Here is a 23116-nt window from a genome sequence, read left to right on the forward strand (position 1 = left end):
ATGTTTTAGTTTCATTTGACACGTTGATCGAGGAACGTAATTGCTTGAGTACGTGTGTCGCCTACTTATTGGCACGCGTTTAACGAACCGTGGAGAAAAAAAAGTTAGGGCAATTTCGAATTTCGTATGCCTGTATAGTCTGCTTTGGTTTTGTTTTTGCCGAGTTATTATTACACGCGTTTTACTTTTAGGATCGGCACAAAGTTCTCTCTCTGTGGTATGGTTTATTTGCGAAATATGATTTTGCGTTTTTCACGCGAAGACTAGATACGTCATGACCTTTTAAACGTCACATCTTATTTTAAAACTGAAATCTATTCGATTTTCGTTTACTTTGAAATTTATATTCGGCGAAAGAGTATCGTTCACTTTTTGGTAGAGTCGTGACTTGTATGAAAGAGAAAACGTCTTTCATTTTCACTATTTCTGAAGATGAACGTGATAATTATTGAGTATCTGAAAAATTAGGAAATGAGGTGAGGGCGAGGGTGAGGGCGATCGCAGGGGTGATCTGGAATGCGTTATTATCGACGTTTGTACAAAATAATGTAGTATCAATATTTATTTAATTATTATAATAAAATAAGAATCACATAAAATTGTTAAAAGTAAACCCCATTTATAACTACAGCATACTGTATTTACAATATTTATGGTATTTTAAAAACGTTTTATTTATCGTATAGGTTTAATTTTGGAATTGTTACGAATCGTGTAAACTGAAATTACTCACATTGCTGTTGATTATGGAAATTGATAACGTATTAAGAAATAAAGAATGTATGAATGTTGATTTCACGAGGTTATTCATTACTGTACCCAAACCCCATTAGATATATTCCACAAAATAAAATACGTCAACACTTCAATAAAGAATAAATTATTAAATATCTATTCACAAAAGTATGTATAGATTATATTATTATAGACATGGCCTAGGGTTCACTGTATATCATAATGTATATTATATTTATACGTTATTTACTATTGTCAACAGACAGTTGTGTACAAGATTGTATTATAAAAACGAACAAATCTGGTCAATTAATATTTCGTGCGTAGCGTAATTATAACTATATGTATGGGGATTGGAAAATTTTGCGATATCGTGAATCGAACATATCTGTGCGACGCGAATCGAGAAACAAAAGGGACTAAGTAGCACGAAATGAATTACCCGAGGAAACTGAACATGCCACCAAAGCTCACCGGGGCATATTTTCTACACGTCGAGCCCTCCAAAGCATAGAAAATTTGAGTTCACGAGGTGATCAATAGTCATGACATCTACGAGTCGAGAGAAACTATGGAATTGAGTATTGAGGAACCGCGATGAGCTTGGTGCAGAACAAACAGGAATAGAATGTATTTTATTTAAGTAACCTTTTGGCCATAAACCGCCCAGACAATTATGTATGTACGTATGAAATGTAACGATTCTCTTTCTTTCCGCGAATTTTCAGGCGATGAAACGCTGTATGAATTACAATACGCACATGTCCGAAATGATGAAGAAAATTGGAAATCAAAAAAATCGACGGATGTAACGCGTATAATTATATCAGTAAATACCTATAAAGATATCGATTTTTATTTTCCTGCTCGAAATCACACCGACGGAACATGTATTTTTTCCGAACAAGATGATGGTTTTTTACGGTATTCTCAAAAGCACTAAACAAACACACTGCTCTACCACTGAACTATTATCCTATTTCACTTTATAGAATACGACTTTCTTTAATATTTTATATACAAGTCTATTCTTAATGTATCCACTATATGCATCGGCGGCTAAATAACACGTTGCAAATCGATTCGCGTTATCTCTGGCTCTTACGTTATATACGTAGTTCGGATTTATCGTCGCTTCACATGCACACTCGCTTTCGTTTAATAATTGTACAGCTACGTGTCTCGTTTCTTTCGGTGTAAGTTTGAAAAACATACTCCGTGTCAGAGCAGAGCAGGAATATTGTTTGCTGGTGTTGTTCGATTCGTTAAAATTTGAGTAAAAGTATGGATCAGTACGAAGCGCTGCTTGTATGGAACAAGTCGTTAAAACTAGCGAATAAAATTCAATTTTCTCTCCCGTACTACGTCTTTGTATGTACATTAGAAACGATTATTTTATTTTTTTTTTTTTTAATATAATTTATGTCGCGTCTTTGTCGTAGTAAAAGCGCATCATTGATGACCCTAATCAGAAGGAGGGAGGAGACGGTGGAAAGTTTTATTGAACTTATTACATGGTCCGGATAACCCTTCCATGAATTTCTAATGAAAAAAAAAATAAAAATCTTCATCAACTTACCGATAAACAGCATCCCCTAACTACATCTCAAAAATTATTACTTCACAGATTACATGTATACTAATGAATGAGAGTAAATTTGTATCACGCATCTATTTTTTGCTCGTTCCCCCACCGAGGCAATGGGAAATTATGACTGGATTGGGAAAATGATCTCGATCATCGGTACGACGAACATTCGCTGCTAACCAGTTGGTATCATTTTCTCACTCGCACGCGTTCAATAATTTTACTCAGCGCTCACGTGTTTTGGTTTAACTTGCTTTAGATTTACAAAATTATAATAATATATTATATACCAAACTGTTCGATGCACACCAATATTCATGATGGACAGAGACAAAAAAAAAAAAAAGTAAAAAAAATCACGTCGAATACATATATATATATACGATCACGTATAATCATATCTTTTTTTTGTAGATGTAACGGATGGACATTAAGCACTCACTCTCACAGTTTATATACAAATATTTTCAACTCAAATAATCATCCTTAGCTAGTATCGTTACTCATTCAATTATTTAAATAATGGATTATGCAGTCCTCAGTCAATCTTTGACGGTTCAATGACACTGACATTGAGATCGCCGCTGTGTTGCGTGTAAACGAGGATACTATAGTTCATTATTTTTAAACTGGATCTCATAAATATCTCGTTGAAAATTTAGTCGCTAACCTTCATTAACCATTCTCTCTCACACTGCCCGTCCGTGAGGTGCAGGAATTACAGTTACTGAGTCTACGATGAATTAGGCTTATAATTCTGGGGCCCTTCGGTACATGGGATTTCCTCTGATCGGAATCAGATGCGCCTCGGAGTTGAACACCCACTCGTCTAAACTGATCAGGTCGTCATCGCTGAATAACAGGTAGAGATACTGCGACAGAAAATAAAGATATGGATCAACGAACGTCGCACACAATTATTTCCGTTGTTAATTTCACGACCATTTCGAATTTATAAAATTTGAAAAGGTCGTGCGTCGACCGCTTAGCAATTTTTGCCATCGGACTCGCGATGTGAATTATAAATACGCACCTTAAAAGTCTCTGCGAACAGGTAACTCTGTTGAACATCATCTTTCGGGGTATCGAGAAGGTAAACGTTACTCAACCCGGTGAATCCACCGGGCACTCTGCAATGTCTCTCCAGCGCTTGAACGGCTTCCCACCCCCATTCTCTGTACTTTGGATCCTTGGTTAACCGCCACATGATAAAGTACGATTCAAAGGTCTGTGGACAACGTTAGTACCCTCGTAAGTGAGTCGTCGATTTCGGGAGCGGGCACACGGCAAACGCAAACGCAAACGCAGAAAAAAAAAAAAATAGTAATACGCACCTCCGGACGAAGGATATAGTACTTCTCTCCGTTCTTCAAACTCCTCGCTTCATTATTTTCTATGAAATGGAATGCTTCGGGTCCAAGTTTGGTCGCTGCACGGTCGTACGACTCGTGACACGTATTGGTCAGACCGGCAGCAACTTCCATGTACTTGCTAGCCGCCTCATTTTCGAGAGTTTTACCACCGAGGCCGAACATACCACCTGAAATCGGACGGACGATTCTAGATCAAGTCCAAAAACTTGGACGAACAGAGTTTTGTGCCACGCGCTAAAATTAAATCACTTTACGTAATTACCTGAGAAGCAAGCCAAGTGACCCATTTTGTGTTCTAGACGATCGTACTTCAAATCGGAAGCGTATATGAGTCCACCTTTAGATTTAACGATCATGTGTTTGATTATGGCGTCCATTGCTTCGTCCCACATCTCTCTAGCTTCGGTGTCCTCCCGGCCGGACTGAAGCCATGCCTTCAGAAGATACTCGTAAAAGCTATCGCCCAGTCCACCGAGAGACATGTGATCTGCAAATTATAACGAGGGATTCGTGAGCCATGGGGGATGAAGGGGTGAAAATTCGGAAGCCCCAGTCGTCACCGGACGTCTCTGTTTGTGCTACGGGTATAATATAAAGATCACTCCGTCGTTACGAGCGGATAGTATAGGAGATCATCGGGTAACGATCGTCTCGTTACTCATTCGAGGTCGAATTCGAACGAGCTAAGTGCTCGACTTACCGAACGATAAATAACGACAAGATTACAGCAAATTGTTATTGCTAATTTATTCGGCTACCGAATACGTAAAAATTCCGGAGGCTTTTGGATTCCACGGTTCCCCTCGACGTTTCATTTCTACCGCACGACGTTCACCTCGGAAATTCAAGCGAGTAAACCGCGCAGTCATGATCATGAACCCAGTCCTCTATAATTTCCGACTTACTCCGTAAAACCACCTGTTTAATGATTCGCGTATCGAGCTAATACTTAGGAGAATCCCATGTTAACCATAAACTGGACATTCAATGATTCTCTCGGTATCAACTACCAATCTCTTCGATTACTGTATTTTGAAGCATATAATATCCGGAGTTAAAACGTGTTTCAAATGCTACGGGGGACCGGGATTTAGGTACGGTGTGAAAATGATTACATGCGTCTGTCGTACGGTCGTTCTATTATGATCGCATAATAGCATAATGCGGATCTAACGGTAGGCCCTAGGGGTTCGCAAAGTTGTAAACGGAGGGGTCACGATCGTGTAGGGGTAGAGGAGACATCTTTCTCAAGTTATTACGCCGCGATATCGGATGAACGAACGTGCTATTTTTGAGCTTTACGGGCGTAAACGTCGACTGAAAACATCTGCCGAACAACCCATCGGCCCTCGAAGTATCGGTGAACGTCAACGCGTCGCGGGGTCACCGGTCGATTTTTTGTAAATTTCTCAAGGGAAGTGACGGAGGATCGGAGGAACTTTTGTCTATTTCAACGAATATTCGTGCGGTAGCAGGGCGAAGACAACGCGTTTGTTCAACGAGGGTACGAAGCAGCCTTGTCAGAGCATGTTCGAGCGGAAAAACACATTGCGCATTACGGTAGGCTGATAGCCTACCGTGATTAACTTGTCCGACACTAAGTGCCGCAGAAGGCTTACACGCTAGAATCAGAGATCTTAGCGCGTCGAATTGTGCGGAAGAAAAGTGAGCTTTTCATAAAACTATACTTGCGACGGATTAATGGAAACTTATTTGAGAAAAAAAAAAAAAAAACTATATCTACGTAACGCGAATTTTCCTGTTCGGATAATGCACTTTTACCTTTTCAAAACTTCTCTGTGAAGCTTACATATTCTCAAGTTTGTGAAAAAAAAAAGTTTTCATACCTCAAGATTTTCAAGGCGGTTCTCAGTTAATTAAGACTGCATAATTCTCACGACGTTTCGCAAATGAATAAAAATCAGGATTTTAATTAGGCCCGTCTGTTAGGGGACGCTCTCACGGCAATTAAATTATATCGATGAGCAATAATGAAGGTGCGAATTTTCGGCCGCGTATACGTATATTTATATTTATACACCAATTTACTCGCTCCTTGGCGGCTCGGCTCTCGGGGGTTCAACGTTTTTATTTAATTTTTATTCATTTTTAATGCGCCGCCTTCGCCCGCGTTGGACGCGAGAGATCCTCGACTAAATCTGTCCTGATCCTTTATCCCAACGCAGTTTTTATTCGAGCGCAGTTTCAACTTTCCGTAAAAAAATCCGCGACGCTGAAACTCTAAATATACGCACATATATTTTTCTCCTCTCTTTTTTTATCCCAACAATTTAATGAATACTCCGAACGGATGGATCTACTTTGCACGGATACGACGGATTAAAAATCTATTTACCGGGAAGCCAGAAAGATTTATTAAATGAAATTACAGTAATAAAGTGGAATATTTATAGGCGGAGTTTCAGGCTCTCTTTCCCTCCAGATGCCGTGTAGCGGGTACCGTGCAAGCATTTATCTGCCCTCTTCTCACGTTACATCCCAGACTATTTTTCCTCGTTGTTATTACTATAATCCCTACGTAATTTTCTAAAGCTTTCGCTTCTCATATTTTTCTTCACATGCACCGCGTTCTCATCTCTGTCTTGCGCTCCGAGCTACATAAGGGCATTACGAGTATCGGATGACAATCTGATGCGATAAATGTTTCAGATGATGGTACCACCACACCGCACTCTTAATAGTGCAACGATGCAATTTTTTTCTCCATTCCCACCTCATCGTTCGTCGACCCTGCGGACGCTATTGAGATGAAACCCGTGGACTGCATTAATTTCCGAAGGGTGACGCAGGGCCGTAAAGAGTGACGTGGCTCGAAGATAAATTCGGATAACTGCTGTTCTGGGGATTGGAACAGGGCGGAAGATTGAGGAGATCGAACCGCGGAGGGTAAGAAAGAAGACGGGGTTTGGTAAACTTGGGGAATTAAAAAAAAAAAGGAGAAAAGGAGAAAAAAAAATCATACAGATTCCTCGCGACCGAAAATTAATGATATCAACGGCTAAATGAACCAGCTTACGCGATGTAGGTTGACTAGCTGGTAATAGAGAAGCCAAAGGATGTATTGCGGCGGCGCACGGTACACCGGAATATCACACCGTGTACCATGCGCGAGAAATCTTACAAGGGCAGTTCAGAATCCAAAGACTGTGAAATTGGGCGTGCATAAATAGGAACAAAGGGAATTATATCAGCGGATAGAAGTGCTGACGAGGCATTGCCGTGTGATGCGTGAATCCAAGGTAATAAGAAATCGATTTTTCACTGGCAAAGGAGCGCGACGGAATCTTTGATTCCGTCTACGGTATACTTGTATTATAATATGCCTTCTACAGGTATATACGAAGAAACCGTGATGTACTTACGTTGTCCCCATCTTCCAGTCTTGGGGTTGATGTAGTTTGGATAAAGACCTTTGGGTTTGCTCAAATCCCTCAACACTCTTCGGACTTTCCTAACTTTGTCCTTGAATATTGGATTTCCAGTTATATCGCTCAGATAAGAAAATTCCAAATGCATGGTACCGATCTCCGACAAAATACTGCACCCGCTGCTCGCCCAAGCATAATTTCTACTGGCCTGTAAATTCAAACAGAAAATGGATATCCGTCAATTTTTCGCTCTCTTCGAAATCGTCGGAAGATCAATGATTTTCGTTGAGAATAAAAAAAAAAAAAAAATGCACGGTCGATGATTATAAACACGTCTATGATTTTAATCGCGGAGATTATCAGAGGAGGTGGTGAACGATACTCGCGGGTTGATATAATTGCACTGCAAAACGGGGTCTGCATTTCGTGACGTAAATACAAGTTAGGAAAGTAAACAAGTAAATCGAGCGATGTGGGGTTTACCGTATATCTACAATACGAGTCTATACGCATATTCGCGGCGTTCTGCATTCGATTCGAATAATCGATTAGCGGGATCCCCTGTGCAGGATGTTTGCTGAGGTAAGTTACGACTGCGGAACAAATAAGTTATAATGACGTTTATCTTTCCGTTCTCGTTGAACGTGGTTCGGTGTAAGCTTGCATAATGAAACTTCGAAACTTGTATCTAATAAATTTCTTAGGGAAAAATATTCAGGTACAATGAAATCTGATTATCGAAGAATCTCTGCTGCAATCTGATCGGCGACCGAGTAAAAATAATGAAAATTTCGATCTGAAACTCGGCGAGGTGTAATCGGATCCGTTAAGATACCGAATGAAATTATATCTAATTAGATCCGATACCGATTCGATCGCTGGGCTCATTTCGGCCTACTCACCCCGGTGCGGAGGTTTATGAGAGATCTGGGGATTCCAGTTTCCGTGTCGAAACTCGGAAGTAAACGTTCTCCGAGTTGAGCAGCCTTGTCTCTGAACATAACGTCGCCGGTCAGAGCGTAATTCGAAAGAAGACTCGCCAGGAACCGAATGTTCGTCTCGAAAACGGACACCTCGTTGTTCTGAAAAATGAAAAAATATAATTCGTTAGTTAAATTTGATACGGTTTCCCTCTTTTTTTTTCCCGTTTCTTTCGATCATAAATTCGTGTTCGCGTGCGTGGAGATGTACGGAGATAAAATAAGGGCCCCCTTTCTCCCCCCCTTGTACTCCCCCTGTAATCCCCGGGAGTTCGTAAAATTGGTGAAGATTGCTGATTGCGCTGCACAGCGGAGCGTGTACCATTGTAACGTCGTATAAATGTAAATGATTACGTAAAAAATTAGAAGAAATTGTTGAAATCAGGTTTGTCGGAAAAACTTGAGTTCACAGCGGTTCACGGGGGCGTGACGTGAAATCTCATTTTAGTGTTTAATTGAGCAATTCTACTCTTGTTACTTTAAAATAATTGAGACCTCAACGGGCTCCGGGGCTCGCTGTCGCTCGTACATGCGCGTATAGATGTGATTTGAGGCTGGAAAAAACTAGCGAAAATAAGGTCGCCGGGTACGCATCGCGAGAACCAAAGTTCAATACTCACGACGAAGATAAAGAAAAATCTAGTTCTACTTCAAAGGTGATCGGTAATCTTCGCCGATTGAGAAATAATAAGATAGAAAAAGCGAACGGGGGGGGCTCAAGTTATTTACCGAATTACCCGTTAATTAATCGAAGCCATAAGCCCGCATCAGAACTTTTCTCCGATACAACGTCAAGTTTTCTCTTCTATCGTTCTCTTTTCTTTACTTATCTCGTGTATTTCCTCTTTTTTTTTTCTTCCTCCGTCTTTTCTCTCTGCTCAGCACACAATCTATCATATTCCCGTATAGGTATAATAATCGCGGGGAGACGGTAAACCTCCGTTAGCGCTTTTGTCGTTTAGCTCGAGAAATCCAATTATCCCCAAAATATTTGAGGCCGCGAGACAGATGCTGTCCGCGCGATGGAAAAACATTACATTATACAACTATCCGATGAATATCACCGCGGACGTATGTTTCTATGGGAAAAGAAAAAAGGGAGGAGAAAAAAATAAGGGATGGAAAAAAGTTTCAATCCAGCGAGCAGCGTGTTCGCGGTTTGCTATCTTTGGTATAATATCGCCGGTAGGATTAGGTGTATATACCTCGCAACATACCGCGATATTCAGCTGGCCTGCACACGCGATAAGACAAGCTTCCGAAAGTTTCTTTCGAGGAGTTTTTCCAATCGTTCGAAAATTGTTCAACGGACAAATCGAGAAAAAATCTATCGATCTATAATCTGAAAAGTTCCGATTAAATTTTGACGATATAAAATTTTACGTTGAATTTTCCTTGTACAGGAGTAAAATTTATTTTTTCATGTCCACGTAATCGGAGCTGTGTTTGAAAAAATATTTTCTACCTCGTGTTTTTTAATTTCGACTGACAAACACGAATATTCGTCTTTCATTTACATTAATACCCAGATTTCTGCTTCGTAAATATTAAGAAGAGTCCATACGGCGCGGGGTCGGATTTTCTCTGGGAAATTTGTCGGGACATTTGTATTTTTCGTTTCATGTATCCAACCGCGTGTAAACGTACGCAGAATATGGGAGTCCTACAGCTATGTAACCGGAGAGAAAACTACGTGCTAAGAGATATTTGCACGATCCAAATCTGCCGAGTGATGTATGTCGGATGAGCAAATTTGTAAACTGCAAAACGTTTCAATGCTGCTATTCGGAAAAGCTCGCTCGGTGTAAAGATTTTCGAAAACGTATATGAAAATGTTTGTACACGGAACGTATAACGTGAGCGTACATAACTCGGTACACGTATACATACATATTCTTTGCTAAGCGCCGGAGTATTCCTATCTGTTATATATATCAGGGTATCGGAGTATCAGGAAGTTCTCGATACATGGATACCTGTATAACTTGGCAACATCAGTTACTGTGTTTGTACAAGAACTTTGGCTCCAAATTTCGGAATCAAGAGATACATATACACACGCATGTATGTATATAGGTCTACACATATATTACATGGGATCGAAAGCAGTTCGCGGGTACAAAATATACACACCGCTACGCTTGGTTTGTAGATGGACGTAGAATATTTGCGGATAAATATCATTTTATTAATTAATACACACGAGACTCCCACGTTATATCCGCGCAACAGGGCGATCCCACATCGCGTTGAACATTCGAGAGCTACGGGAAATTTTTCAATTCGAATCGGACGGAACGTGAGCTTTTTTTTCTCGTGAAAAGATATCTGTTGCGGGGAGTTAAGCCCGTAGCCCGATTTACACGTAACCCCAGACGTATAATCTTCTCGTAACAAACACGGGCGTTGACTGCGCTATATCGATTCGAAGACGAATAATTAATAGCGTGAATATCTGAGAAACGCCGTGTACGGAACGACCGCGCGTGTGACGCCGCACAGTCAAAGCACGAACCATCGTCGTCCCCCATCGGCAATTCGATGGCTTCGCATTTCACCCCTCCGAAAAGCTCCTCGGTTTCAACCCCGCTGCACCAAGACGCGAATAACCGGATACATACAAGGCATTCCGCGGCGAATCACGAATTTTACGGTCCTCATTAACGGAGCTTTGCTCCCTTAGTGCCATTTTGCCTTTGACGACTCGACGACGGTTGATTCTCGCCCTCTCTCCCCCCCATCCCACATCCCCCGTCTATATTCCCTCCTCTCTCTCCAAACTTCTCCGCGAGAGACGTATCAACTGTCTTTGCACGTACAATATAGGTATGCCGAAACTCATTAGTTGCGGATAAGGACGTTTGCCGACGTTATGATGTCCCGAAGCAGGTCAGATAAACGGAAATAGGCGAATTCGATAACGCGACGGGGTCGTCGTAATTTTTCGTTCTCATTTCTTTCATCTCAGGTGTCTGTTTTATTTCGTCTCTCGTTCCATAAAATTATCCCATAATTCTTTCGTCGTCTTCCCGTTCTCCTCCACTCGGGCATCTTTTATTTCTCTCGTTCGTACAACGATTTGAAACGAAGCGCGGCGCGAGCAAAAATTTATACGGTTTTGTAACACGAGTTCACATCGTTACGTTAGTCGGGTTTTGTCGTATCTCGAGGCTGTTTAAGAAACTGCGGCGTATGAGGCAGGATGCGAATTTCACAGTCATAAATAGCTGCGGCAATCTGCTGCATCTTTGGCCCGCCACACATCCGACGGGAAAATTGCAAAATATGACCAACTCCACCTGTTGTAATAGCCGCTATTTATCCTAATACGCGAGTGCCTCGATATACAAGACAACGACGTTTCAGCCTTGCAACGAAACATTTCTTATGCCCTTTCGGAAGCCGCGCCCGTTTCGTGTACAACGATTCCTTCTTATAAACGCATAGATTTTATCGCGTTGTAAAGGTTTCCCATACCTCGAAACGCTCGGTTTTTCACCCCGCGCATTTTGCACCCCCAATATCGTCACGCGGTGTTCGGTATTTCTTTTTCTCCTCGACACGAATTTTACGGAATCCAGGTGGAAATTAATTCAGTGGCTATAAAACGCGCGCGCACCGGATGAAAAAATTTTGTTCCAACGCCGCGTACGCGTTCGACGCACGTGCAAAAATATGGGGGAGTAATGTGAGCGGATGTGAAAGGGTAAATGAATAAATAAAGAAATAAATAAATGAACGAACGGTCGGCGATAGACCTAGATAGATAATTGCACGTCGTTCGTAACTGTGGGTGGCAGTTTCGTGTCATCAATCTTGCGACTCTTGGCATAGCGGCCAATTCTCTGACGTAGGATTTTCATTTTACCCGTCTCGTTCGCTGTACTCCGCATATAAGGTCTCCCTCCCTGGTATAGAAAGTCCTGCAGTGAACTTTATTGCCTCTAGGGTAATATTGTAGGTACGGAGGAACGAATTTTTGGCCAGATGTACAACGTGCGGCGAAAAACAAGAACCGGAGAAAAATTCGTCCGTTACTTTATCGCGGAAATCGGCGACTCGCGCCCACTTTTTTTCACCGTTTGGAAAAAAATTAATACGATCATCGTACCGGCACCGCTTCGAGCAGCTGAAAATGTCGAAGCGACGCGCATCCGTAATGCGAAGCAGCAAAATATACGGAAGCATATTGGTCGGGTCACATGGGAACGGGTACCTCTACTCGTGATAGCTTTCTTACACGTACGACACTCGCGATTCTCGTTGTGCATCCGGAGATGTTATTCTTTATGATTCGCGTCATACCTGTCGTCTGTATATCGAGAATTTATTGTCATATCTCACGGGAGAGTGGCACGGGAGGGTAACGGGGTACCCACATCCAGCCAGTGAATGTAGTCGAAAGACGTGAATAAAATTCGTTCGAGTTATACGTACGACGTGGGGTCGTACCCGGCGTCGGTACGTATTACGAATGTATTCGTCTACTTATGTATATAAACATACGTCTTTATTATATGGAAAGAAAACTGGAATAGATAGAAAATAAAGTTACCGCGCGAGAGTACAAAGTTTACGGTTCCCGCATCCGACGAGAGTCGCTAGCTTCTAGATAAATAACACATTCGGCCGACTCGACAAATTGAGTGCAAGGAAACAAAAAGTGATGAGGAAATTTTCGTTCCCTCACTTTTGCCTCGTTCGTTTCGCGCGGATGCGATTACCGTTGAAGTATAATTAAAAATTTTATACGAAGGCCCATTACCGTTTATATCGCGGAATTCGAAACAAACGTAATTCGATCTCCTTGGAATCCTCGATGATCCGGGATCATCGTTTTACTTCGTATACCTGTTTCGCACGCCTCTCGTTATTCACGAGTATTTCGAAATTAATTTTTATCATTTTACCCGCATAATCAGTACCGTAATCAGCGGTGTGTGTGTGCGGGGAAACAATTTTCACTATTTCAATTATCCGGTATAATCCCGGGGCATGTTTCACCATGGGGATATCATACGATAATCGATTCCCGAGGTATAACGCTGCAGGTTTTCCACCTTCTTGTGCAGGTGTATAGGAACTACCAACCAACATACAACTACGCTTATTAATGCTTAGAGGAAGCATTACATTTTCATTAAAAGTTCCTACGGGAGCATACGGTCCCGTTATATTAGGCATTATAGGTAGCGACTAGGAACAACCATGCAAAGGTTTCCTCCTGCAGCGTGCATGTGGTGAGTCCAACGCCGAAGATATATTACCGGAGGATATGATCGTTATTTCGTTTTTTTCCAAATATTCTTACATCGAATACAACCGGGATACCAATGACGCCGTGTAACGCCGTGTAACGTACGAAAAAAAAAAAAGGAAACAATTCTCGCCCTTATATATCTTCACGGTGAGGAATTTTGTACATGTAGTTAAACGCGATAAGGGCGGATAAATCCAAAGGCGGAAGATACGCCGCCTGTATTAAATCTCGAAGGAATTTGAAGGGTGCAGTTTACGGAGGGCGGGTACAGGCGTACGTATACGGATAGGTCGACTCGTCGCTGAGAAGAGGGCAACTAACTCGAAGAACCCTTGGCGGAAAGTTAGCCAAAGAGAAGAAGAAGACGAAGAAGAAGAAGGAGGAGAAGAGGAGTAAGGCAAAAAAGAAGGCAGCTTCGCTTGGCGCTAAGATAACAAGATCCTATTATTATCCCTCGTTAAAGGGCGTCGCGCGCGACTAAGGCTTCCGATAGGTATACGGTACTGACTTGGGTATTTATCGGACGACCTATACCAACGCGCTGAAAACCTATGCGAGGTTTGAATTATGCCCGAGGGCTAGATGAGCGCGCGGAAAGCAGATAAAAATTAATGAAAAAATCGTAAGCGCACAGACGCGTAATAATATGTATATTTGAGCCCGGCTTCATCGCGCGGAAAAAATTTCTCCAGCAAAAAACGAAGAAAGAAAAAAGGTCAAAGGAACGGTGAAACTAGTTTTCTGATATTTCACTTTTGTTTGTAAATGAAAATCACGTCGCGAGTCGAGCAGAGTCGAACAACAATTTTTCTTTCGCAAATTATATCGCGCGACCGACGAGATAATTACTGAATCGCTGAAACTCGGCGTGGCTGAGGGGGAGGGGGGGAAGGGGGGTGGTGGAAAACAGGGGTGAAATCAATCTCGACGGGCTCGCGTACCGTACGGAGTTCCGTTTGTTCGGGTAGAATTTCTTTTTCTGCATATTCAAAGTCTGAGCGAGGTGCAGAAAGGCGCTGGCTTTGCGTCGCGGGGGTTATAGAGCTGCAGCAGGCGAGGCGAGAAAGTGAGTAAAAGGTGGAAGAAATAAGGAATAAAGTACGGGCGTAGGTGAGGGCACGGTATTACGGTTCGAGTCAAGGAAAGTTTTGAGAGGTTGAAATTACGTCGCCAGGCAATAACAAGCTCGCAATAATCGCGCGAAAGCTCGCGCTCCGTGCGAGAGGCCCCCGCGACGGTGCAGCAAAGGTAAAAAGATAGGAGAGAGGAGAGAGCTCGCGTTAAATCGCAATAACTGAAAATTGACATCATGCCGTGTGTAAGGCGCGTAAAATCATGCACTTCCTACGGACAACCGTCTCGCCTTTTCACTCGCAAACGGCGAACAAACATCGACGTTTCTGATCAAGCGAAGAGGGAGGGAAGAGGTTTCTTCGCTCCCACGTGTTAAAAAGTGGGAAAAAATGAGGGGTGCATGAAACAAACTCGAACCTCAAAAAAAAAAGAAATCGATATTATAATCAACAGATTGTACTTTCGTGCGATTTTATTCGCGCATTTAGAGCGGATGTAATTTTAAATAAGATCTAAATGAGGATCGCGTCGCCGTAGCACGGGCGTTGAGAGGGAGGAAGGGATAAAAATAAGAAGAAGAATTTTCTGCAGTTATTTATTATACAGATCCGTGTCGTGTAGAAGGGATTGAGAATGCAGTCGGGGCTCGAGACTCCGGATAAAAGGAGGAGGAGTCGTCGTATTTTATCAGCTAATCCGTCGTGACTAGTGAAGGATCTTTTCTCGACACGATGCCGCGGGTGTTCGAGAGGATTTCAAATACACACGGGGGTGAAATATGCGAGCGACGGCGGACATGCAAAAAGGTTTTCAAAAATGTGTACGGTCCTCGTGTACGAGACGATCGGAGTCGGGGTGGTGGAAAAATTGAAGTTAGCCGTATGAAAATCGTTGCGGGCGAACGTGCGAGAGGGAGGTAGAGTATTTTCCATCGCGTAATTATACGCTCGAGTTTGGAATAAACAAATTGAAAGATGTTTTTGTTGGTCGGCATAAAGCGGCGCGGTGCTTGTTTCAACCCTAAATTATATCCGACGTTAAAAGTTGATTAAGTTAGGTAATCAAATGGCGTTAATTACCCTCGAATTTAAAAGCTCATTTTCTGAACAATTAACAAAAGAGCACCGCTTGCAACCCTTGAACTCGACACGGCGCCCCGTGCGCCTTTAAAATTATAATATTTCACCGCGTTTATGCGCCTCACGATTAGGCATCGACGCTTCAACTCTCGGGATATTTCATCGTTCCTAATTATTCCATAATTACCTACCCGCCGTATCGGGGTAACTATGACTACCTTATATTACAAATTTCTCCCGCTTATCTCACAACTAATCCAACCTATATAATAAGTGTAATTGTCCTCGTTCCCCTCTGTTTCTATCTTGGCGACATTATCGTTCCACCTTTACCCATTTAAGGCCCTTGTATCATCGCGCTCCTTCAGAAAAGCGACTGTCGGATTCATTTTATTTTAATTCGATCGATCCGACAAAAAATTCCATATCCGAGTCCAGTTTTTGAATAGCTAATGACGAAAGGAAAAATCGTCTCACGCGAGTCAGAATTTCGCATCGATCGTTAGGTGAAGATTTGAATTTCCATCTTCCCTAAAAATGAATGGGATCTATCGAGGTTATTCCAACCGCGAATATCCATGAATATAGTCGAAGGGGAGAGTTTAGGATTCGGGGGTTGGTTTCGGTCGTTCGAGATTGACTCCTCGACGGAAATGCCACGGAAATGTCTACAGAGTGAGCGGGAGTGAGTTCCGCGGGCGAGATCCCCTATATTTGCAGATGAATGGGATCCTCGTATAGATCCCGTCACGACTGCGTGGGTGGTGCTGTCTCGTATGGAGATCAGGAAAGAGCCGAAGCTAAAGCTGAGTAGGTACTAAGCTATTGCAAAATCCGAGGAGAGTAGTCGGAAGAAGAAGAACTGTTGGGACCAGGTTTTTGCACGGCGTAACTAATTCCAGCCAATATATCTTCGCTCTTCTTGTTCCACGGCGAACGCCCTAATCAAACCGACATTATTCACCTTCGAAAGGGTGAAAAATGCGCAACTATTTCAACCGTGGATCGTGCGAAGGAAGAGAAAAACAAAAAAATCAAATTACTTCCAAGGATCTCATTTTTAATCCTTCCAAAACCCAGTGGGTGTCGTTGAGACGCAGACGGTAGAGTTTTGACGAGAGTCGAGGACGCCGACGTTTGATTTTTTTTTCCCGAGCCCACCCCGCATAATTTTGGTGGGGATAACAGACGGGAAATTATCCACTTGAAAATTTTCCATACAGTATAATGTACTGTACGGTAGCTAGTGTTAAACTAGGGATAAACTGTTGGTGAAGTTCAGCCCGCTCAAGGCACTGGAGAGAAACTGTAACGCAAACTTCAAAGTTTCTCCAAAGTTTGTTGCGTACGACCAAGAGACATACCTAACGTCAAAGTTTCTAGACAACCACGGTTTGCCCGTTGGCCCTTTACCCACGGTACTTATCCAACATTGATTCTTCTAAAAAATATGAATTAATTAACAGTACCCCAGACGCGTCTGTTGTACGAACCACCGGGTGAAATCATAATGCCAAAAATTAAATATTCAAAGCTCAGATCCAAGGCATCGCGGTGTCAATCAAACCGGTGTTCGATTCGAAGGAGAAGAAAAAAATCGCGAAAGACTCGCTGCAATCGTTTTCTTTTTATCTCTCGAATATAAAATTTCGAGGAGCGTACAGCATCGCTCGGGTTGCCGGGGAAAGTAAAGTCGGCATATTCTTCCGACGGTCCGATCTCCTCGTCCTCCCGTAGGATAATCCAGGATCTGCGTGGGAGTGAACCGGTCTGCAGTTTGCAGCCGGGTTTCAATTCCTTTGCAATGATTCTCCGGTAAACGCTGTCGTTGTATTTTTATTCGCATTTTTGATTCCGACAGCCGCTCCCCTCGCCACTCGTGACTCGAAAAGAGGCGAGAGGCCGCCCCGAAAACCGAAATTCTCCAAAAGTTTGAGACGCGTGTTTGAAATTTCAGTTCAGACTCACCAGGTCAAAGTCCAAATTCTCGGCGATCCAGTCGCGACCTTGTTTGAATTCGTCGTGGAGTCCCATGAGGTAAAGTGTGTCAAGACCGTCGACGATCGTCGCTCCCATATTCGTGGCACCGAAAATACTCGCGCTGTGACTCTTCTTGGATATCGGACGTAATTCGTTCTTACCCCACGCGTATCTCACGTAGTTGTCCCAACCGTGCTTCATCATCTGTGAACAAAAAAAGAATCGTACGAAAATGTTAGCGTCAATTTTCCAAATAAAGTGCGTGAAAAAAAAAAAACGAAGACGAACTTCTACATTCTCTCGACAAATCGTTCGATCCTAATCTGGAAGCTATACTCGGCAGATTAGGCGCATAGCTACATGTGGACAAAAATCGCGCTACTCGATCCGCGCACTGGTTTTCGCTGAACGAATTAGCCGCAATTTTCGCGAAACTGCAAGTCGGCGAGGCGAAAAACACCGCACTCCACGTATAGGTAAAAAGTTCGACGTCGTACTTTTTCAATTTGCGAGAGACTCCGTTCGCCGTCAGATCCGTACGGCGGTTGCCCCGTACAGCGCGACTGTCACAATTACGAAGCGAGTATAAAATGATGATCATTGCCGAGTAAACCGTAATTGGCTAAACGTTTGTAATAAAAAAAATTTTATACTCGTTCTCGCCCTTCGCTCGATATAAATTGCTCGAGACACTCGTCGTAGGAAATAAAATGGAGGTGTATCGCGCGTAACCGCGATGGAAATTCAGCGATTCGTGATACGGGGGGTAAAAAGTCGCAACGTTGAAAATGTTGGAGTGCGTACGATAAAACAAATAGACAAGAGCGATCCTACGGGGAGGGGGGGAGGAGGGAAATTTATCTTGTTCGTTAACCGTAAAATGACGACCCTTCGAGTATACTTTCTGGGTTATTAAGTCCACCGCGCGTCGTCGTCCCTTCGCACAGAGGGAATGATTTGCTCTTCACGCAAGGACGCGCCCAATTATAGTGCCCACTAACGAGCTCTTCTCAGGAAACACTTTCTCCGACTTCCATCTAACATGCGCCACCAGAAACTTTACACGGCACGACGCGTAATTCGATTCCTCTGATTCGACAACGAACACAATTTTTCGAACAGTTTTCGAAGAACGAAAGGATTTTTCTATTCGGACTCCGTCGAGGTCCTTGAACCGTAAAAAAATGAACAGGAAATCTCATATCGACGAACGAGGCGTATTAACCGCCGAGTGTTTTTCGGAGCAAATTGGCGAGGGTAATTTTATTTTCGTTTTAATCGCGCCGGGGATAAAAATCTTACCACCGGATAGTGAGAGGGCGACGAGGTGGCACGCCGAGAATCGGTCCGGAGCGAAGGAGAGGAAGGAGGATAGAAAAAAGAGCGGAGGAAAAAATCAGGGCTTTTATATTTGGCAAAAAGGCAAGCGCGAGAGGTACGGGAGGACAGGGCCTGAGACAAACCGCCAACACCCTGGGAACCTTGAAAGCCAGCTTCTTTGGTCTAAGAAGGTACCACCGCAACCGTCGTTAGGAGCCTTCGTGGTTTTGGTATAGGTCGGTACATAGAAGGCGCGGTGTCGAGACAGGATTCTCTCGAGTTCACCATCATCTCCTCCGTCTCTCTCATCTCGGCGGTCGTCCTCTGCCCCCCCCCCTTACTCTACCCATAATTACGGCTTTGTTTGTTATTGCGAACCGAGTCTCCTCATGCTCCTTATTCTTCTTCTCACCCTCCTTTTCCTCATCCTCATCCCCATCGTCCTCCTCCTCAGCCACCCTCGGCAACCCGCGTGCGCATTGTCCCCTCTAGAGCTAATAGCGTGAATTAATCTTTGCTAAGTGGGGACCTATGGCAGCTGAGAACATTCACATTCATGGGGTGTATGTATGCGGAGGTGGGTGTGGGCCAAACGTAGAAATCTCGCTTCGTACCATTTCCACCTACTAATGCCGCTGATGCCGGTCCTGATGCCGATGCTGATGCTCCTGCAGCGGTGCGGAGTGTTTGCCCGAAGAGTGAGAGTACAGTGGAGAGGTATTCGTTGTTCGAGGTGCGGTGTCTTCCTTTATTTATTAGCATCTCATTAACGGCGTCGTTTTCATTGTTCGCCAGCGGCGGAGTGCGATAAAAGAGAGAAGGATATAGAGGCGGGTGGGAGCATGACGGGAGTAAAAATAAGAAAAATAAGAACCGGAGAAAGAAGAAGAAGAAGAAGAAGAAGAAGAAGGAGGAGGAGGAGGAGGAGGAGAAGGAGAAGAAGAATTGGAAGCAAGGAGTGGGTGTAAGTTGGGGGGGTGAGAAGTGAGAATGGAGCTCTTTAGCTCGATAGAGAATAATACGCCTTTGTGAAACTTGGTTATCCGAAACCTCTTTGGAAGATAGAAGTGGCTGGAAGTAATAATCTTTAGTGGTGGCAAATCTCTCTATAGCTATACTCGCGTACCCGTACAAGAATATATGTGAGATCCGCAGACGTACGCACGGTCTGGACCCGTGAATGGCGTAAATATCCAGATGTACAACAAGAGGAGGAAATTAATTAACGAGTAAGAGCCACTCGTGCCGTTCAATTTTTTTGTCTCTGAATTAACCGCATAATAAGGGCGGTGGAATTAGGTACGATAGAATTATCGCGGGTCGAATAACCGAAAAAGATGATTAAGTCAACTTCCACAAAAGAAAAGAAGTTTCTTTTCATGTTTGAAAATCGCTCGTTATTCTCTGCCCACGAAAAATCAGACGTCGAAGTTTCAAGTTTCGAAAAAAAAAAGTAGAATGGAAATAAAATTATGTTTCCTTTATCCGGATCCCTCGATTTCTTAATTGGACGAATTTTGTGGCTTCCGAGAAGCGCACCGTAGGTACAACAAAAATTCAACCCTATATCGTTAAAAGCTAATAAAAATTTATTTTTTAGAAAAAAAATAATTATTTTCGGTAATTGCGTTTCCCACGCTCTTTGAACGAAAGCTATAATTTTTTTTTTTCGAACCTTAGATCCGCGTCGTCATATCGGTGGGCGAAATATTCGACTCGAGCACGTTTCGAAAGGACTACTCCGTACGGGTAAAGAATTGGGGGTAGTGAAAGGGGAATGATACAGAGATTTGGAAAATAGGTGCCTGATAATCGTCGTCGTCGTCGTAGTCGTCGTTCTCCTTTGGTCAGCGATGCTGCTGCACTTTGAATCACGTTAATGTAATTGGCGCTTTATCGGGTTTCCCTCCTTTCATGAGGATATCTGATGGCCATCGGCTTACTTACACTTAATTGATAGAAACGCTGCTGCTGGATGCTTCCATGGATACATACCTTCCAACCTATCGAAAACTTTTGGATTCTTTCGACCGTATCGAGCAGCTCCTGCCGTAGATCCCTGGGGATCGATTTTTCCACAAATTTTACGCCATCGCCAACGACTTTTGTTGAATTTTTAGCGAAAATATGACTCCGAGATCGAACGACGGTTGAGTATTTATCCACGAATTGATTTCGCAACGATTCACCCTTGGCAATTTCCACGGCTAGAAATAAATTTCTGTATTTATGGCGTAAAAACGGATTTCCTTGGATTACTGAGAAATTGCAGGGTGCTTTGACGGAAAAACGAGAGAAGTACGTTTAGAATTTCTTTAGCACTTTGTATGGTAAAGTTTCTTTCTTAATGGAGCTCTGCGAATGTCCTGGAATTCCGCACTTATGCTCCCTTGTGAGCAGAGCAGAGACTGTAATTATATATGAAGCTGTGCAGGTAGTTTTCCCGTCTCTGTGTAAACGTTGCGAGTACAACCGACGTAAAGTTGAAAAAGAAAAACAAGAAATGAAAAAGGGGTAAAAGATAAGGGAAAATAAAAAAGGAGAATGTCGTTGTCATTGAAATTCCGCGATGGAAATATCTCCCGTCTCTGCGTCAACGGCAAAATGTGCAGGAGCTGCTCTAGGGGCGTCCGGGCAAACGGAGATCGTAAATTAATTAATTACCTCAATATCTCAACTTACCTTTCGAAATTCGTGCGTCACGGGGTAGGAGAGTACTCGCAGTTTGTGCAATCGAAAAGAGCGATGTCGAAACATTCACTCGATTATTCGAAAACTAGCATCGATCAATTGCGAAAGCGAAAAAAGACATGCGAGCAATTTTATCTAGAACAAAAAAATATCTATCTCTCCCCGCTCACCTCCTTGACTTTTTCTCGTCTTTGGTACGAGACGTCGTCGAGCGTGCTCTGCTCTCTGACGATGTACGGTCCATTCTCAGGAGCGGGAGCTGGACCGACTCCCGAGGGTCCCGCGGCTACGGAATTATCCACAGGTGCCACTTGAAGGACTCGTTGGAAGTCCTGTTCGGGTATAGCGTTATCGGCCCATCCGGGGTTCCCCTGACCAGGCACTTGTTCGGCGGGTCCGACACCGCGTTCGTCGTTCGCAGGTAAATCGCGACGGGTGACAAACGTCCCGGTCAAAAGGACGATCAGCATCACGGACAGCAGTCCGCTGATGGCGAGTCTTTGCATTAATCTCATTTCCGAGCCGCAAAAGTGACACCAACGTCTTTCTTCGCTAGGGATGTAAGTTATTTGGGTGTCAATTGTGTCGTTGATTTTATCAACGTGTATTCCAGAAAATATTCCCCCTCTGGTTCCCTCCTCTTCTATGGACAGCGAGCGTCACGTCGCAGCTGACCGTTGACGATCCTTCGAAACGGCCGATGAAATTCCCGTCGAATTATACTCGAAAACGCGTCGTGAGTAATTCTTCAATCCTGAGGCGGATGACTAGAACGTAACGCCAGGAATACAGGCACTTACTTATAAACCACCTGTTGTTATTCGCAGCTACTTGCACTCCGCGGTGTAGATCCAGTGGTTGAAGTATTTTCAGCAGCTTTAACTCTACCGAGTATACTACGTATCGGTGTACATGTGTCGAGAAATTATTACTGCTCGATTGATCGAGAGCGAACCGATGGCTGCTTTTCGACCAAAATCTGCGAAGGAAATGGATGATTTTCACTTGTTGGGGAAATAATGAGTTCAACGAGTTCACGGTCGTCGCATAGTTTCGATAATTCGGGAGTATGAGAGACGATTGATCGCTTCGCCAAAATGAGGATATCATCGCGATTGTCGTTGGCCGAATTAACCGACGAAAAAATTGGAAAATTTATATTCACGGAGTCGGAGATTTTAGTTGGCTAAAATCTTCTGGTTTTCTCGTTTACGGCGTAGCCCGTTAATTTGCAGAAATGTTATTATACCCGGCGTATTGTTGGGTAGTTTCGATAAGGCGGTAACGATTTATTATATCGCGTCCGTAAATTAAACTACGAAACGTAGTTCGCGATTACAACAATATACAAACACGACGATATACGTACAGTTATCATTAAACGTACGTACACGTATTTTACAAACGGCAGCCGCCCGGAGCGTCAGAAATAAAGCACGCGGAATGCAATCCCACTGTGTTATGAATAAATAGATTTTTCAATGCGAAGCGTGGCGTTGTTCGTTTTCTCTTACGATATGGGATCAGGTCAGGCGTGGGTTTAGTTGTACCGTATATCTATACGGTTATACGCATAAAAGCGCGACGGTTGCGAGACACGCTCTGTCAGATACCTATTTTAAGTTCTTCTTGTAAAGAGGGTTTGAT

General features: G+C 43.2%; 1 protein-coding gene across 2 annotated transcripts in view; it reads right to left on the bottom strand.

Annotated features, from left to right (window-relative positions):
- Nucleotides 1-544: 544 nt before the first annotated feature.
- Nucleotides 545-23116, bottom strand: part of LOC105688650 (mannosyl-oligosaccharide 1,2-alpha-mannosidase IA) — a 184124-nt gene continuing 161552 nt past the window's right edge. The window contains exons 2-9 of one of the 2 annotated variants that reach the window (XM_012405148.3): nt 21640-22448; nt 17447-17662; nt 7988-8167; nt 7080-7293; nt 3959-4183; nt 3658-3863; nt 3357-3551; nt 545-3195 (exon numbers count right to left, since the gene is read on the bottom strand). In XM_012405148.3, coding sequence (XP_012260571.1) covers nt 3073-3195; nt 3357-3551; nt 3658-3863; nt 3959-4183; nt 7080-7293; nt 7988-8167; nt 17447-17662; nt 21640-21984 — 1704 coding nt within the window. In that variant the 5' untranslated portion in view covers nt 21985-22448 and the 3' untranslated portion in view covers nt 545-3072. The remainder of the gene's footprint in view (nt 3196-3356; nt 3552-3657; nt 3864-3958; nt 4184-7079; nt 7294-7987; nt 8168-17446; nt 17663-21639; nt 22449-23116) is intronic. The other variant, XM_012405147.3, reaches the window with a different exon arrangement.

The sequence above is a fragment of the Athalia rosae genome, chromosome 6, assembly GCF_917208135.1.
Source record: "Athalia rosae chromosome 6, iyAthRosa1.1, whole genome shotgun sequence".
In the NCBI taxonomy this organism is placed as follows: Eukaryota; Metazoa; Arthropoda; class Insecta; order Hymenoptera; family Athaliidae; genus Athalia; species Athalia rosae.